We start from the raw sequence: 10,176 nt of genomic DNA, 5'->3' as shown, positions 1-10,176 counted from the left end.
AACTGGTTTCCCAAGTGTTAGTACTAACCCACAGTCTTCTCAGTAAAGTATGAGACTTTCTGTTGCTCCTATTTTCTTTAAGAGTGTCTTAACTATCTTATTTACTTGGGAAAACCTGTATATATTCATGTGTGTAGTTAATATACTATATACTACATTTTTGCTGGATTTATAAATCAAAGAATTTTAAAATGATCTTATGTGAACAAGTCACATACTGAACATCTCGAATAATCTACAAGGTGAGAATCACAACTTAATTTATTTGAATAAACATACAGAATTTTTCATGTTACTTCAAAGAAAGGATTTGGATATGTAGAAGCAAAAACAGCAGGGGATGGGGCAGTCGAAGTAGCCCATGCCTGTAATCCCAAGTTACTGGGGAGGCTGACACAGGAGGATCACAAATTCCTAGTCCAGCTTTGTCAATTTAGTGAGCCTCTGTCTCAAAAAATAAAAAGAGCTGGGGATGTGGCTCAAGAGTAGAGAGCCCCTGGGTTCAATCCCCAGGACCACAAAAATCAATAAATAAATAACTAAAAATGAATTGGGGCTGGGAATATAGTTCAGTAGTATAGCATACTAGCCTAGCATGCATGAGGCCCTGGGTTCAATTCCAGGACCGGGCTGGGATTGGTGGCACACACTTGTAATCTCAGCCACTTGGGAGGCTGAGCCAGAAGGATCTCAAACTCAAGGCCAGCCTCAGCAATTTAGTAAGGCTCAAAGCAATTCAGCAAGACCTTGTCTCAAATAAACAAATAAAATTTGGCTGGGGATGTAGCTTAGTGCTGGAGTCCCTGGGTTCAATTCTTAGTCACACACACACACACACACACACACACACACAGACCCAGCAGTAACAACAACAAAAACTGTTTGTTAAATAACTAACAGCCTGGGCAACATAGTGAGACACTTCCTCCCTTGGGGAAAAAAGGCAGGTCTGGGGGTGTAGCTCAGTGGTATAGTATGCATGAGGCCCTTGGTTTAATCCTCAGAACCGCAAAATAAATAAATAAATAAACTAATAAACAAATCCCACCACAGCTAACATTTTAGTACATATTCTTCCAAGTCTGAGAAATTATTTTAAGCTTTTCTCCACAAATGTTTCAAAAATCACTGGTTTCTTTTCCTTTGATATGAACTAATTCCTCCTTTCACCTTGCTTTGAAAGATGCTTCTAGAGTGGTGATTCTTAAACTGTAAAGTGTATAAACTCATCTAGATTGGGCCAAAATGCATAGGTCTGGGTGTGGGGGGGTGGCAATTCTACATACCCCCCGCCCCGTACTGGAGATTGAATTTAGGTGCGCTCAACCTCTAAGCCATATCCCAGCCCTTTTAAAATATTTTATATAAGGGCAGGGTCCCCCTAAATTGCTTAGGGCCTCGATGAATTGCTGAGGCTGGCGTTTGAATTTGAGATCCTCCTTTCTCAGCCTCCAGCATCGCTGGGATCACAGGCGTGCGTCATCTCGCCTGGCAATTCTACATCTTGGGTAGTAAGTTTCCATAAAATGAAGTCCTCCCTCCCTTTCTCCTTCCCTCCCTCATCCCTCCACCCCGAGGTTGAGAGTGCTAGGCAATCGCACAGAGCTAAATCCCCAACCCCTACCTCCCCAATTTCTTTCTCCCTCAACCCCCCCCCCCCCACACACACACACACCCTTCGTCCTTCCCAGACCCCTTCCTTCCTGACGAGGTCTCTCCCTTTGTTGACCGAGCTGGCCCCGAACTCCTGGGATCAAGTGATCCTCAGGTTTCAGTCTAAGGGTGGCACTTCAGGCCGTGCTCCGAGCCCAGCTGAACACCTTTGCTACTGCTAGAAATCATTTGACACTCTTTTTTTTCTTTAATATTTATTTTTTCAGTTTTAAGTGGACACAATATATTTTACATTTATGAGGTGCTGAGGATGAACTCAGTGCCTCAAGCATGCTATGCGAGCACACCTCTGAGCCATAAACCCAGCCCCTTGACACTCTTCTTTAGTAGAGTTTTGTATTCTTTGAAATGCGAACTGCCTCCAATTGTCTTCTTTACATCTCAATTCAAATTAAAGAAATTTCGAGTTACGGTCTCAAATTGAGGAAATGTAGAATTTGGGAACACCACGGCATAAAAAAGGAGCAGCAGGCGGCGGAACCAAAGTGAGAGAGGAGCAAGAATAGAGTCAGCGGAAGAACTATTTCGCCGTTGGACGGGAGCCGGTTGGGTTTACTGGGAGGACCGGAAGGAGTTGAAAGAAGACGCTCCACCATGGCGGGTCCTGTCAGTTTACGAGAGCTTCTAATGGGAGCCTCAGCCTGGATGGGCTCTGAAAGTCCCGGAGGGTCCCCTCCCGAAGGCGGAGGGAACGCGGCTGGCGCACCGGAGCCTCCTTGGCGAGAGGATGAGATCTGCGTAGTGGGAATCTTTGGCAAGACAGCTCTGCGCCTGAATTCCGAGAAGTTCTCTCTTGTGAATACGGTGTGCGACCGACAGGTTTTCCCCCTCTTTCGCCACCAAGACCCCGGGGATCCGGGACCTGGAACCAAGACCGAAACTGGTGCTGTCGGCGAAGCAGGTGTGCTGGCAGCTGGAAGAGCCGGGGACCCAGAGGCTGCAGCCGGGGATCCTGTTCGAGGAGGTGTAGCCGCGGTGGAAGGCAACCGAACTGAGCCAGGTTCTCAGGACTTCAGCCTTCTGCAGGCCTATTACAATCAGGAAAGCAAAGTTCTGTATCTTCTTCTCACTTCTATCTGTGACAATTCCCAGCTTTTGCGGGCTTGTCGGGCTCTTCAGAGTGGGGAAGCTGGAGGAGGCCTCTCTTTACCTCATGCAGAAGCACATGAGTTCTGGAAGCATCAGGAGAAGTTACAATGCCTCAGTCTCCTTTACCTTTTCTCCGTCTGTCACATCTTGCTCCTTGTCCATCCCACTTGTTCTTTTGATATAACTTATGATCGAGTATTCAGAGCACTGGATGGGCTAAGACAGAAAGTACTGCCCCTCCTCAAAGCAGCCATTAAGGATTGTCCAGTTGGCAAAGACTGGAAGCTAAACTGCCGACCTTGTCCACCCAGACTTCTTTTCCTCTTTCAACTCAATGGAGCACTCAAGGTAGAACCCCCTCGAAACCAAGACACAGCTCATCCAGACAAGCCCAAGAAGCATTCTCCCAAAAGAAGACTGCAGCATGCCCTGGAGGATCAGATCTATAGAATCTTCCGTAAGAGTCGAGTCTTGACTAATCAAAGTATCAACTGCCTCTTTACTGTACCTGCCAATCAAGCTTTTGTGTACATAGTCCCTGGCAGCCAGGAAGAAGACCCAGTAGGTATGTTGCTGGACCAACTAAGGAGTCATTGTACAGTGAAAGACTCTGAATCTTTGCTGGTGCCTGCACCCCTTTCTGGGCCTAGGCGATATCAGGTGATGAGGCAGCATAGCCGACAACAACTTTCCTTCCACATTGATAGCAGTGCTTCTAGTTCTTCAGGCCAGCTAGTGGATTTCACTCTTCGAGAATTCCTTTGGCAACATGTGGAATTGGTCCTAAGCAAGAAAGGTTTTGATGACAGTGTGGGGAGGAACCCACAACCTTCTCATTTTGAGCTTCCCACTTATCAGAAGTGGATCTCAGCAGCTGCAAAACTCTATGAAGTGGCTATTGATGGAAAAGAAGAGGACTTGGGATCACCCACTGGGGAGTTAACATCAAAGATTTTAAGCAGTATTAAAGTCTTGGAAGGTTTTTTGGATATTGACACAAAATTCTCAGAAAATCGGTGCCAAAAAGCTTTACCCATGGCTCATAGTGCCTACCAGTCAAATTTGCCTCACAATTATACAATGACTGTCCATAAGAATCAACTTGCCCAGGCTCTTCGAGTATACAGTCAACATGCTAGAGGTCCAGCCTTTCATAAATATGCCATGCAATTGCATGAGGACTGCTACAAATTTTGGAGCAATGGCCATCAGCTCTGTGAGGAGAGGAGTTTAACTGATCAACACTGTGTACATAAATTTCACTCATTACCTAAATCAGGTAGCCAAATTTTTTTTCAGCATTTTGAAATCAAAACTTTGAGCTATGTTTTTATTCTTGTTTCAGGTGGTTTATTTACTATGTATTCATATTTTTTAAAGAGCCCTGTAGAAATGTAGGTGAATCAGCTGTAAGTTTTATCTCCTGCTGGAAATGGAAATATCAGCCATGATTAATTTCTTATTTTCCTTATGATAATTATTAAGTAGTACAAAGCTTCAGATTTTTGGGGGGTGGTGTGCCAGGGATTGAACTCAGGGGCACTTGGCCACTGAGCCACATCCCCAGCCCTATTTTGTATTTTATTTGGAAACAAGGTCTCACTGAGCTGCTTAGCACCTCTCTGTTGCTCAGGCTGGCTTTGAACCTGTAATCCTCTTGTCTCAGCCTCCCAAGCTACTGGGATTACAAGCGTGTGCCACTGCATCTGGCTTTAGATGTTTTATATATATATATATACACACACACACACACACACACACACACACATACATATACATACACACACATACATGTATATGTTAGATTGACAGAATACCTTTATTTTGTTTATTTTAAATTTTTATTTATCATTTAAAAATTATTTTAGTTGAAGATGGACACAGTATCTTTATTTATTTATTTTTATGTGGTGCTGAGGATCAAACCCAGGGCCTCACACCTGGGAGGCAATCGCTTTACCACTGAGCTACAATCTCTATTTTTTATTTTTTATATGGTGCTAGGGATCAAACCCAGTGCCTCACAGGTGCAGGGCAAGTGCTCTATCGCTGAACCACAACCCCAGCCCAGCTTCAGATTTTTTTGTATTAAATTTTTTATTTTGGAGTATTTTTTGCATTAAAATGAATACAGTGAAGTGTTAAGTCATTGTAATTGTGACAGTAGAGGAAAAAACTGAGAAACTCGGAATTTTAAATTAGGACTGGGAATGTAGCTCAGTGGTAGATTGCTTGTATAGCATGCAAAAGGCCCTAGGTATCATTCCCAGCACCACAAAAAACAAGACTAAAAATATATTTTATGTAGCTTACACTTCTTCTATTATTTAGTCAAAGTGAGTGTGTGTATGTTCTTATTTCCAAAGAACTATTTGGAGAATTTGGGGGCTCCATGTTATAGAATGCAAAGGAACCTTGATTCTGCCCATGTTTATGAAATTATAGTGACTGTTCTGTTTTCCAGGAGAAAAACCAGAGGCTGATAGAAACCCTCCTGTTCTGTATCACAATAGCCGAGCTCGATCTACTGGTGCATGTAACTGTGGAAGGAAACAGGCACCTCGAGATGATCCCTTTGATATCAAGGCAGCTAACTATGACTTTTATCAGGTAGACTTCATTTTTTTCTTCTTCCTCTCCTCTGACTTTTTTTCTTTTCTTCTTCTTCTTCTTTTTTTTGTTAAATATCTGAATAAAAATACATATTTTCAGAAGCAGAATACTTAGAAAAACAGAACTGCAGCATGATATGTAAACAAGAGCAGGTTCTTTACATGTACTTATCACATATTGATGGATCTTAACTTGTTAGGGTGAAGAATGTTATTTTAAATTAAAAATTTACAGGACTTTTTTTTTTTCCCCCTTCTATAGCTTCTGGAAGAAAAATGTTGTGGAAAATTGGATCATATCAATTTCCCAGTATTTGAACCCAGTACTCCAGATCCTGCCCCTGCCAAAAATGAATCCTCTCCTGCTCCTCCAGATTCAGATTCTGATAAACTTAAAGAAAAAGAACCTCAAACTCAAGGAGAGAGCACAAGTCTGAGTTTAGCTTTGAGTTTGGGCCAATCCACAGATAGTTTAGGTACCTATCCAGCTGATCCCCAAGCAGGAGGAGACAATCCGGAAGTTCATGGGCAAGGAGAAGTAAAATCTGAGAAGAGACCAAACTTGGTAGATCGACAGGCATCCACAGTTGAGTATCTCCCAGGCATGCTACATTCAAATTGCCCAAAAGGTCTCCTACCCAAATTCTCCAGCTGGTCTTTGGTTAAACTGGGCCCTGCTAAGTCTTATAACTTTCATACAGGTTTGGATCAACAGGGCTTCATTCCAGGAACAAACTATCTTATGCCTTGGGATATTGTCATCAGGACTAGAGCTGAAGATGAAGGCGACTTAGACACAAATTCTTGGCCTGCTCCAAATAAAGCTATTCCTGGAAAGAGAAGTGCAGTTGTAATGGGAAGAGGAAGGCGCCGAGATGACATAGCTCGAGCTTTTGTGGGCTTTGAATATGAAGACTCTCGAGGTCGAAGATTCATGTGCTCGGGACCTGACAAAATAATGAAAGTGATGGGTAGTGGGCCAAAGGAGTCAGCTTTAAAAGCCCTAAATAGTGATATGCCCTTATATATTCTGTCATCATCTCAGGGTAGAGGGCTAAAACCACATTATGCTCAACTTATGAGGCTTTTTGTTGTGGTTCCTGATGCTCCTTTGCAGATAATACTAATGCCTCAGGTAAGAAGTGCAACCCTCCCTGCCCTCAAAAAAAAAAAAAAATATATATATATATATTGATGCTTGTTTTGATTATTTTTTTAAAATACTATATAATATCAAAATTATTTCATTAAACAAATATTTTAAATATAAGTACCTTTTTTACCTTTTTTTTTTTTTTTAATACTGGGATTGAACCCAGGGGAGCTTTACAACTAAGCTATATCCCCAGTCCATTTTAGTTTTTATTTTGAGACAGGATCTTCCTAAGTTGCTTAGGATGTTGCTAAGTTGCTGAGGCTGGCCTTGAACTTGTGATCCTCCTGCCTTAGCCTCCTGAGTTATTGGGGTTACAGGCATGTGCCACCTTGCTTGGCTTAATATTCTGTTTCTTTTTTATTTTTTAATTTTTAGTTGTAATGGACACAATACCTTTATTTAGTTAATTTTTTAAAATATATATATTTTTAAATTGTTGATAGACCTTTATATATTTATTTTATTTATTTATTTGTGGTGCTGAGAATCAAACCCAGTGCCTCACCCATGCCAGGCAAGTGTGCTGCTGCTGAGCCACAGCCCCAGTCCTAATTTATTTTTATGTGGTGCTGAGGATTAAACCCAGGGCCTTACATGTGCTAGGCAAGCACTCTACCACTGAGCCACAATTCCAGCCCTGATATTCTGTTTCTTAAACGAGAAATTGTGGGAGCCCAGCAGAATGGATCATGCCTGTACCTACTAGGGAGGCTGAGGCAAGAGAATCACCTGAACCTAAGAGTTTGGAGCCAGCCAGGACAACATAATGAAACCTTTTCTTTTAAAAAGAAAAAAAATTAAAAATAGAAATTGTGGCATTTTATTTTATCGATTCTTATGGTAACTGGAAAATGCTAGGTATTTCAATTAGTTTATTCCATTAGTTCACATAATTTGGTTCAAAAATAGAGCTTGAAGTTAAAAACTCAGTAGAAATATCAGGATAATATTTGAGAATAAATAATGTAATATTAAATATGAATTAGGTGTGTACTCATATCTGCTTAATCTCTTTTTATTTATTTATTAGGTGTGTGTGCTCGGAGCTAAACCCAGGGCCTTGCACATGCTAAGCATGTACTCTACCACTAATCCCAGTTCCTTTCTGCCTAATCTTATATGTGATAATGGAGAGCAATAAGATTTTACCAGAGATTGAAGTGTATTCTCCCTGTTGTGCTCTTGCATTAGGGGATTTCAAGCAAAATATAAGACTTAAAAAGTACGTCTAAGTTTATTAGAAAGAAAGAAGAAAGTAATCGGTGGGGGCACCCTCAAGGGAGTGAGTAGGCCCTCAGAGAGGACAGGGATGACACTTCTTTGTTTCTCAACTTTTTGTGTATGTGTGTTGGGGGAGGGCAGTGCTGGGGAATGTACTCAGGGACACCCAACCCACTGAGCCATATCCCCAGCTTTATTTTATATTTTATTAGAGACAGGGGTCTCACTGAGTTGCTTAGCACCTCACTTTTATTGAGGCTGGCTTTGAACTTGGTATCCTTCTGTCTTAGCCTCCCAAGCTGCTGGGATTACAGGCATGTGCCACTACACCAGGCTGAAACTTTGATTTTGAGGCATGGTCTCACTAGGTTACTGAAACTGGACTCAAATTTGCTACCCTGACCCAAACTTCTGCATGACTGCGATTACATCTGCATATGCATCTACATCTGCCTCTTACATGCTCTTTGAACCTATCATTTTTTGGAAATACTTATCTTTTTTGGTGTTTCTTGAGAAACAAAAAATAATTATATTATGTTTTTCAGGTTCAACCAGGTCCACCACCATGTCCAGTATTTTATCCAGAAAAACAAGAAATCACCCTCCCACCAGATGGCCTTTGGGTTTTGAGATTTCCTTATGCATATGTGACTGAGAGAGGACCTTGTTTCCCTCCTAAGGAAAATGTGCAGTTAATGAGCTATAAGGTGCTCCGTGGGGTTCTTAAAGCAGTGACACAATAAGAATTTTCCAGCCAGTTCAGTCCTAAACTTAAGCTGGTTTTGTTTTTACTATGTGGGGGATTCTTTTTTAAGTATGTGTACACTGTTTCCAAAACCCAAACTGTTTTGGTTATAGGAGTTCAGTATTTGGACAATAATTGTTCTACTGTTTCGTTATTTTGTTGATATTTATTTTAAATGGGGTTATTCTTGCTAATAAAAATTTGATGTTCTAGAAAAAAGCCATAAAATACATGTTGATACCTCTGTTTTCTCTTGTTTCTGTTTCACTGTCCATGATAATACATATTTCTATCATAACTGAATATTGCATAACCATGTTGAGCCAAAACTATTTTTGCTAAAATTATATTTTAACCAGGATTATCCTTAAGACACTGCTCCAGGAAAAAAAAAAATTCCAGAAATTATTTCCAAAATAAGGACTGGGGAACTGGGGATGTGGCTGAATTGTAGATCATTTTCCTGGCATGCAGGAGGCCCTGGGTTTGATCCCCAGTGCTGCAAATAAATAAATAAATAATAAAGTTAGGTGATCCATAATATGAAGACTGATTGCAAAAACAACACATTTGTTTGTCTCATAATTCTAATACCTTATTAGATGTTTTTGTTCTTATTATTTCATTCTTAGACTGATAAGATTTCCCTCCCCCCCCCCCCTTTCTTTCTGATTTGGGTGATGGAACACAAGACCTGCAAGCTAGGAAGCTGAACCTGTACTATTGAGCCTCATCTCCAGCCTCCCCTCTCCCATATACCATATTTCAAATTAATGTTATCTAACTAAACTTTTAATTTTGGGGGGTGGGGGTACTGGGACGTGAACCCAGGGGATCTTTACCACTGAACTACATCCCCAGCTGCCCTCCCCTCTTCCCACTTTTGGAGACAGGTCGCATCCTTTTGTTTCAGCCTCCATGGTGACTGGGATTATAGACTTGAGCTACTTCACAAGATTTAATTAACACTTTAATCCAAGATATTATTGCATGATATTCTTCTAAAATTCCTATACAGTGAAACAATTGGCTAAGTGATACAAATCTCATCAGTGCATGGTAACTTTTACCAGCATCAAATGGTGATTTACCATCACATCACCATCTAATTGGTGACATGTTACCAATAACTATATGAAAGACTACCAAAACTTTAGTGTAATTATCTTTTCCTAGACACGTTGATTTTGAAATGCAGGACCAATAGAATTGTCGATTTTAGTTTCAACATGTATAAAATAATAGTATTTAACACATCTTGCTACTTTTAAAGCTGTTATTATTTATATATGTATATATGTGTGTGTGTGTGTGTGTGTGTGTATTTCTATATAATATATATGAAAATATGTAGGACGGATTGGGAGGTTGAGGCAGGAGTATCGCAAATTCAAAGCCAGCCTCAGTAACTTTACCAGGCCCTAAGCAACTTGGCGAGACCGTGTCTCAAAATTAAAAAATTAAAATAAAAAGGCCTGGGGATGTGGCTCAGAGTGGCTCAGAGGTTAAGGGCCCCTGGGTTCATTTCCTGGTACCAAAACAAACAAGACAGGAGTATCTGGGTTCAGTGGCGCTTGCCCATAGTCCCAGCTACAGGAGGACTGCTTGACCCCAGGAGCTTGAAAAGTAAAAAATAAAACAACAAAACCCTGGGCTTTGAACTGTTTTGCATTGAA

General features: G+C 41.0%; 1 protein-coding gene across 1 annotated transcript; it reads left to right on the top strand.

The window, feature by feature from the left end:
* Positions 1 to 2,243: 2,243 nt before the first annotated feature.
* Positions 2,244 to 8,746, top strand: Smg8 (SMG8 nonsense mediated mRNA decay factor). Its single transcript, XM_046423250.2, has 4 exons — positions 2,244 to 4,042; positions 5,228 to 5,373; positions 5,638 to 6,510; positions 8,301 to 8,746. Exons 1-4 carry the CDS (start codon positions 2,269 to 2,271, stop codon positions 8,496 to 8,498), a joined length of 2,991 nt encoding a protein of 996 aa, XP_046279206.1. The 5' UTR covers positions 2,244 to 2,268; the 3' UTR covers positions 8,499 to 8,746.
* Positions 8,747 to 10,176: the final 1,430 nt, after the last annotated feature.

This window comes from Marmota monax, unplaced genomic scaffold, assembly GCF_021218885.2.
Source record: "Marmota monax isolate L192 unplaced genomic scaffold, Marmota_monax_Labrador192_F-V1.1 WCK01_AAM20220418_F8-fsc00171, whole genome shotgun sequence".
NCBI lineage: Eukaryota > Metazoa > Chordata > Mammalia > Rodentia > Sciuridae > Marmota > Marmota monax.
This window is presented reverse-complemented; position numbering and strand designations above follow the sequence as displayed.

Excerpts from the sequence above, each read along its gene's own strand:
- Smg8 (XM_046423250.2), top strand. The coding sequence starts at position 2,269 with ATGGCGGGTCCTGTCAGTTTACGAGAGCTTCTAATGGGAGCCTCAGCC. Across the intron at positions 4,043-5,227 it reads TCACTCATTACCTAAATCAG|GAGAAAAACCAGAGGCTGAT; the intron begins GTAGCCAAATTT and ends TCTGTTTTCCAG. Across the intron at positions 6,511-8,300 it reads AGATAATACTAATGCCTCAG|GTTCAACCAGGTCCACCACC; the intron begins GTAAGAAGTGCA and ends TATGTTTTTCAG.